The following is an 8,457-nucleotide window of genomic DNA, read 5'->3' as shown; positions in this document are numbered from 1 at the left end:
TGAACAAGAAATATTTTGGGGATAGGTTGCACAAGTCAAGAACGGAAACAACATTTAGTTGGGTTTAGATTAGGAAGAGAAATGGAAAAGATCAAAACCTTAAGAATTTGCCATGTGAACAGTAGTTATTTTCGAGAAGTGACGAGAATCTAAAATAACTATTGTTGTGAACCTGATACCTTTGTTTCTGGCGACTGACAATAATGTGGAACAGTGTCGGACTGCTTCGAAAGATGCAAATAAAAGAAAACAATCCAGCGTTCAGTATGAAATTCATTCTTTACTGTGCTGGATATGAAATGGATTCAAAAGTACCCTTTTGAGTAAAAATGATCTTGACGTACGATGTTGGAGTCTTGGAGATATGTAGTTCTCAGTTTCCAAACCATTGTAACAGGTCATGACTTACAAACACAACCACTGACCTCAGCAACCCCCAGTTTAAGTTGCATGAAAAAAATGAAAAGAAACCCTCATCAGTCATGACTATACAGCTATATAAGCCTATAAGCGATACCCTACTCGATATATCAATTATACCAGTCAAGAAATAGGACTGACAAAGTAAGAACAATCAGAAACAGCAAAAGAAACGTTCTACTACTGCTGTTCCTCTGTATAGCCTGTGTCAGTTCTTTGTTGCCAAGCTCCACGTTTTTTGTTGCTTCAACAGCCTACCATCAATAAAAAGGTTGTATGATACATAAGCTAGGGTTCTTTTACACATGATCAAAATAGTACAGTACAGAGTCAATTGTCAGGCATCCCTAAACTTACTTGGTCATACAAATACTCAATCTGTTGAGCTTGCTGGAGAACATGTGTAGACATGAGGTGATTTAATGCAGACATCTCCACCATTTTAGTTTCAGTTTCTTGAGCAGCATCTAGAAGGTTACTCAGCTCCACCTACAGTTTCACAGAAGTTCACAAAATTCTGATTAAAATTTACAGGTCACTACAATAATGTACATTGCTTATGCATCTGCAAGCACACAACCTGAAGCGCACGAGTATCATCGTCCAAAAGCTGTTCTTGGACTCTTTGGGGACTGGGTTCCAGTTCATCAAGTTCCTTGACTTCCGGAGGTTTTGATTTCAAAGGGTCTTTCAAATTAGAATCTGGGAGGCGGTTCCGTTTTCTTCTGGGCATTGCTTTGTTGAGGGCATCTTGGAACCGTAAAGCTCGAAGCCGATCAAATTCTGAAGTAACTGAATGAAGCTTTTCACTCAATATCAAAACCTGCAGGCATTGGTTAAGAAATAAATGGAATACAGGGAATAAAAGAAATCATAAAATCCTCCCATAGCAAAATCAAATGGTCAATATGCTAACACCAGAATTGAAGTATAGACTTCAGATATACATGGTTCCCCTGCAATGGGCTAGCCACCAAATCAACCGCACAAGTAGCCAACAATAACAAACAGGGAATAACTAAAGGAAAACAAGTAATACAGATGAAGCCATGAAGGGATTGATTCACAGCAAGAAAATCATCAAACATTCAATAGTCCGTAAAAGGGGCATGCTTCAGAGTTTTAAACAGTAGAATATTGCAATCTAAACCAAACCTTTATACCTTCCACATTTCACACACCCTCTAAAAGTTTATCACCTCACTCATTGAGGCTTATGTGCAAGATTCCTCAAATGCAACAAAACGTACAAATAAAAATTAACCTTATACTAAAATGGAACATGGCTGCGGGGACGTGGAATGAAACCAAAGAATTTGCATGCCTTTTCACATTTCAAATGCATATTAGAAAAAAAGAGTAAAATGATAGTACATACTCCTCCATCCCAATGAATTTGCCCTATTTCTATTTTTGAACATGATCCACACATCTTTACTCTCTATATTCTCCCTTATCTCTAAATAACCCATGGACTTAAACCAATCAATAATCTCAAGAGATCGTGTTTTACCATATTGCAAGATTTTCACTTTACTTTTCCTCTATGTTGAAATTTTCTATCCTAACAGATCATTTGATTGATGAATCAAGGTGAAAACAAACCAGTAAGGATGCCATACCCCTGTTCCCCCTGTCAAATAATCAAGTTTCTAAAATTGTAACTAAGTGTCCGCATAAATTGGACTTGAGCAACAAATTAGGACTAGAACAAAATGTAAATAGCATACTGAAACTAAAAGGAAGCAAAACCTAGATAAATTAAATAAATATAAAATATGCATCTAAATTTCTTGCAGCAAAGGAGCCAACGTCCTCATTCCTCCCTTCCACCTCGTCTTTGATATCCACTAAAATATGAAACGTTGAAGAAAACTACACAGCAATAGAACAATTGAACAAATCAAACTACTAAGAACAGCATGTCTCACATACCACACCATGTTTATGTGCAATTATGTCAGCATTAGAGCCATCTGTCCTCATACCAAGCCAGCCCTTTGAATTGGTTTCCTCATCACTTATACTAGCTTTCAATACGTCTATCTGCTTTTGACATAATTTAATAAAAGAAGTAACCTGCAAGGAAAAACTTCATAGTCAAACTAATTACTGCATCAGTATAAATTACCATCTTGACAACTTGTTCAACTTCACATCTTAATTGATTAAGTGATCAACTCTTGTACTGTAAAATCATTGTACAAAAAACAAGAGTTGACATCTATACATAAATAATGAGTTGGCAATTGGAATTTGAACTTCCGACACATCTCTTGACAAAAGCCCATAACAAGACTTTTCCTCCCCACTGGCTAATTTATATATCCATCCAAGAGAAGAAAAGGCAAAGGCTCTTCAAGTCCCAGTCAAATAACGATTAGAGCAAATTATAGTAGCTCTTTTTTTTTTTTTTCTTTTTTCTTTTTTTTTTTTTTTGCTCTGCTTTAGTTTTACAATAGCCAGTCCAAGCTTCGAGCAACTATCTTGACAAACAGTAAGTACGGCAGGACAGCAGATGATATAGACAGAAACGCAATTGAAAAACAGAGCATTCGATTACAAAAATAATCTTAGTGCACCTTGACTGAGTTGCAAACATGTCCGATTGAACAAAACAAATACAATGTATCATTAATGTTGAATGAAAAGTCACTTCACACTTAGTGAAGACATACTAAAGAAAAGAAAGTCATAATGCTAAGTGTGAGTAGCAATTATACTTGTGATCATAGTGTAAAAACAAAATTGCATCGTATCGCGTCAGCCGTGTTATCAAAGTTTTAAAAAAATGAGCCGATATTACATGCATTGTAAACGAGTAAAAAATAGCGTTTTAAGTTGTATCAATGGAAATCTTATGGTTTCAATCGATATTTAGGCATTACGATAACTGCATCACTTTCGTTACTACATCCATACTCCATTACCACGATCGCGACCTTTACCACATTTCTATACTATGCTTGTGATCTTTAGGGCCTTTAGAAAATGTGTATCTATATCAATAGAGTTTAGAGTAGCCAATTATCCTTACTTCACCCCAAATTCAAATTTCTATTTGATCTTTGTTGTGTGATTTTTGTATCAGCTAAGTTCATCTACAGCACATAACATGTCCAATTATATTCTAATCCATCCCAACATTCATTGTAGATGTTAAAATAGGAATCAACATTGAATCCCTTACATTCCATTGTCGCCTGCCTTTGTTTACATGTATGTAACTTCAAGTCTCAAGCTCACATACAACATTTGGTATCAAAGCTAACATGTTATTGTTGAGTTTATAGCCTGAGTGGCTGAGTCACAAACACAAACTCAAAACTCCATAAACACAAACCACAACTTTTCCTGCTGGCACTGGGCCACAATTTCCTCACCCAATACTTCAATTCAAAAAATATTTTTATTTTGGGTATTTTTTGGATATCTATGCACCTGTAAATTTTAGAATTCAGGAATTAAAAATCTTCATGCAAAAGTTGTAGTTGCACACAAGCTTGTGATCTAGAAGGTCTTTGCATTCTCTTTGTGGTGTACTTGTATCATTGATAGTACAAAGCTTGTTGTTTATCTCTCTTCCACACTCCATCTTCATTTCCTACTTGTGCATACTTTTGGTGAATCGGTGTTGAGGTATCCATACTTACATCCAATGTCATTCCTTTCTTATTTAAAGTCATTTACCCAATTACATTTTCTAGCTCAAAATATCCTTTCTATCCATCTCTACGCCATTTCAGTTTACAAATGCAACTTTCACACCCATGCATTCTATCATCATTTATCATCTACATTTGTTTTTCGAACTTGTATGTGTCCTTGGGCCTCGAGTTCACATACAACACTCGGGTAGCAATTTGTTTAAAAGTCTTACAAATTAAGAGTACATAATCTGGCTACAAGTGTCCTTTTAAAATGCCCCACATGCACATGCCAACATCCACTAGTCGTATAATTGACAAAAATCACAAAATTGTACATCTTTCATCATGTTTCTTCAGAGCATAATAATGCAATGAAACATTTATGGAAAACAATCAAAGAGATTTCAAATTGTCAAGTAGCTTAGCTAGAGAACAAAGGTAAAAATTACCCTGTTCTACCACAAAAACTCCAATCAATCACAAACACCTTAAGATAAGCCAATCCCAAACAAGTCATAATCACAATTCACAAATTCACAATAAAGTTATTGAACAGTAAAAGCTGCTATGACTTACTTCCTGCTCAATGCCATCTCTCTCCTGTTCAGTCGTGCGATGCATATCCACATAATCCCTCTTATGTTTCACCAAAAATTGCTCCAATTCTCCAATGCTCTCAAGCTATAAAAACCAAAATTCCACAAAAAAAAATGAACGCACAACAGCATTTACATCCACCCAATTTTCTTGAACTAATCAAACTAAACCCTAAAGAATTGTATGAAGGAGCCAATTACCGTTTTCAGAGAAGATTTCATGAACGGAGTCCTTTCACGAGGCTTGTGTATGATAAAAGATGCCATAAAAGCAGCCAATTTAGACTGTCACAGAAAAATCCAAACTTTATACTAATTCATTCTCACAATTTGCGTCAATTACAGAAAAATCTTGAATTTTCAGTACAATTTGTGATCTGTCAAATTGCATAATTAAATATCAAAGCATATTGAGAGAATTACCTCGTTGAATTCCAAAGAAATAGCTTCTCGTCGAACAGCATCCTTGAAATCCTCAGTTCTATCCCTAATTTTCGACATTATGTAACAGTAGCTGATGCTCAATCAAATTCAATATACTACAAATCGATCTATAATTCAATCACAAAAGAGTTATATTTGCAGAAAATTCTGCAAAATTTCGAATTGTTGGGATTAAAATTTGTAGAGAGAAATAATGACGATCTGAAAAAATGATGTAGCTGTTTCCAAAAACTGACAGATTTGACAGATATTTAGAAGTAAAAGAGATGAAAATGAAGTGGTGGACGGGCGGAAGGTGCAATTTAGCGCCGAGGTACGTCGCGGCAGTGTGTGGCGGTGATCGGCAGCGGATTTGGACAGGGAAACCTTAACAGTTTGCACGTCTACATAACTTGTACTTGCAAGATTCTTTAGCCTTCGAAAATTAATATTCTCCACTATACTCTTGTTTATTCACACTAATTTTTTTTCACTCTAAGATATAAAAATTTAAATCAGATTTTAAAATTGAATATTTAAGATAAATTATAATTTTTATTAGAATTTATTTAATTTTTCTCATTATAAATATTTTTTTGAGATATTAAGACTTAAAATTTATTTTAAAATAAGTGAAAAAATAATGTAAACAAAAAAAAATATAAAAATCAAATTGTAAATTGAACTTACACCCATACAACCCTATATCATCCGAGCCCAAAAGAAGACAAGGTGTGGCAAATTTTAAATTTGAAGTTTTAAATTTGATTTATAATAGGCCTAAAATTCAATTTGAAATTAGTGACTTAATTATAAATAATGTATCTATGATTTGAAAAATGATCCAATTAACAAAGAATTAAGATCTCAAAATTGATTATAGAGTTTGATTTCATTCGTTTTGGCCTTTTTAAATTCAGTCAAATTTCTTAAGATATATGACAATCTTTAGTTAGAATTTTTTATATTTTAAGTTAATTTTTGTGTTTTGGTTAATATTATCTCATTTAAATCTAAAAAAGATGCGTATTTGTTAAGTATTATTGGTAGATTAGTCTTTTAAATTAAAAAGTTAAAAAGTATACTTAGTTTTTTTTTTTTTTAAATTTTTAATGCAAGAAAACAAATTTAATTCCTTGAGTCACTAGGTAATCTTGAAGAAAAAAAAGATACACAATGTGAATAATACTTGGCTTCGAGATAATCTTGTCAAAATAATTTGATCTGAATGACCATTTTAACAAGCTGGAAGACTTTGTAAAAACTATTTAAAAGTTTTTGTCAAATAATTGATAACTTATAACTGATAACTGATAAACTAGTCGGAGTGTTATTACTAATTAATTTCAAACACGCTGGTTTACCAAACACTAGCGTTATGTTTTTACCTTTTAATCATCTATTTTTGTCACAATAAACTATAAATTTTCAACAAGTCATTTTGCCAAACGCTTCATATACCTCAACACATGGTTTAGGTCGTGTACACCCATAGTATAACTAGATGGATGCTTATATATGAGTCACATAACAATATTAGGATGACAAATGTTTAATTGTTTTTTGTCTTATTTTGTCACACAAATAAAATATAATATCTTTTAGGGACCAATGATTTTCACTCTTGTTTTGACAAGAGCAAAGAGACAGACCTATTTAGTCTACCTGTTTAACCCTCTCTTAATAAACGGTCGGTTTTAGACCTCCAATATGTTGCATAGGCAGTGGCGGTTCTGGGCTAGTTCAGGCTGTTCGACGGAACATGGCCCCTTAATTTAATAGGCATCATATAATAAATGTTAGTTAATTCATCAATTATACAAGGTAGCACAACTGGTTAGAATTTTGAACTTTAAACCAAATGAGCCGAGTTCGAAACTCAAGCTACACAAATAAAGTGAGTAGCTATAATAATTTTTCACTTTAATTACTTTTTCTCATAATTTTCAATATTACCAATTTCCTAGGCCCCTTCTTCTGGAACCAATTTCATCATTCTTCATCCTTAAACTTTAATTTTGAAAACCCTTTCACTATTTTCAAGTATCATAAATAGCCAAATCTATAATTGCTACTCAATTTTGTTAAGTACACTGACCTATTCATTAGAGATAGAATATGTCAGTTCTTATAGAATAGATCAGATCCTATTTATTTGATAGTTATTTGCTATTTTCTTGTTATTAGTGGATTTAGTTGAGTTAATAGAGTATTGTTCCTATTTTCTTGCATTTTAGTTATTTACTTCTTTTACTGTACTTCTATAAGAAGGCATTAGAACCCTTGAATATTAAATCAGTTTTTCTGTGCATTGCAATCTTTGAACCTTATAGTTTACATGGTATCAGAGCAAACACAGTGATCTTAGAGAGAGAAGATGAGCGATGATAAACACTCACTAAGATTCCTTAGTTTGATGGTCACTATGACCATTGGAGTGAACCGATGGAAAACCTTTTGCGTGCTAAAGGTTTGTGGAATCTAATGGAGGAGGGTTACTCTGAACCGACAGTAGGAATTGAAGTAACTACAGCCCAGAAGAAGACTCTGAAATAGCTCAAGATGAAGGACCACCAAGTGAAGCACTACCTGTTCCAGGCGATTGATCGGACTGTGTTCGAACAGATCTTGGATCGCAGAACATCCAAGATCATTTGGGATTCAATGAAGAGAAAGTTTGGAGGCAACGTAAGGGTGAAGCGGTCTCTTCTCCAAACCTTAAGAAGAGATTTTGAGGTTTTTCACATGAAGAAGGAAGAGAACATTGATGATTATCCACTAGTGGAAAAAACCTTATATGCTGCGATTTTATCCCCGCAATATGTTGCGGTTTTGACACGCAGCACTAGTGATAGCAGCATATGACACAATATTATATGCTGCAGTTCAGAACCGCAACATATAAGAGACTATATGCCGCGATTCTAGGTGAACCGCAGCATATAGTCCACTTTTTTTTTTTTTTTTCATTTTATATTAATTCGCCAATAATTATTAATAACTATATACATAATAATTATTACACTAATGGTCATTCAATATTTTCCCAGTCATCATCCAAATTAATCATCACTTAAATATATATATATATATATATATATATATATATATATATATATATATATATATATATATATATATATATATATATATACATACATATATATATATATATATATATACACACACACACACATACACACACACACACACACACACACACACATATATATAATATATATATATATATATACAAAATAGAAAAATCTAAACTAATGTTATATATGTATATACATGTACAATCTACTACCTTACGCAAAAATTCGATTGAAACGCCTGGATCTAGCTTGTCCTTCATTTCATCGATG

At 33.3% G+C, this 8,457-nt stretch overlaps 1 protein-coding gene across 1 annotated transcript; it reads right to left on the bottom strand.

The window, feature by feature from the left end:
• Positions 1–219: 219 nt before the first annotated feature.
• On the bottom strand, positions 220–5,558 carry LOC130802994 (syntaxin-81). The gene is made up of 7 exons (XM_057667134.1): positions 5,090–5,558; positions 4,868–4,951; positions 4,647–4,751; positions 2,356–2,499; positions 1,001–1,243; positions 778–909; positions 220–674 (listed from the first exon to the last, which is right to left on the bottom strand). The coding sequence occupies exons 1-7, from the start codon at positions 5,165–5,167 to the stop codon at positions 531–533; spliced, it is 930 nt and encodes a 309-aa protein (XP_057523117.1). The 5' UTR covers positions 5,168–5,558; the 3' UTR covers positions 220–530.
• Positions 5,559–8,457: the final 2,899 nt, after the last annotated feature.

The sequence above is a fragment of the Amaranthus tricolor genome, chromosome 16 (assembly GCF_026212465.1).
Source record: "Amaranthus tricolor cultivar Red isolate AtriRed21 chromosome 16, ASM2621246v1, whole genome shotgun sequence".
NCBI lineage: Eukaryota > Viridiplantae > Streptophyta > Magnoliopsida > Caryophyllales > Amaranthaceae > Amaranthus > Amaranthus tricolor.
Note: the sequence above shows the minus strand (reverse complement) of the source record. Positions and strands in the feature narration are given on the sequence as shown.

Coding starts and splice junctions, on each gene's coding strand:
- LOC130802994 (XM_057667134.1), bottom strand. CDS start 5,167: ATGTCGAAAATTAGGGATAGAACTGAGGATTTCAAGGATGCTGTTCGA. Junction 2,500..4,646: donor GAGATGGCATTGAGCAGGAA/GTAAGTCATAGC, acceptor TTTTCCTTGCAG/GTTACTTCTTTTATTAAATT. Junction 910..1,000: donor ATGATACTCGTGCGCTTCAG/GTTGTGTGCTTG, acceptor GTGAAACTGTAG/GTGGAGCTGAGTAACCTTCT.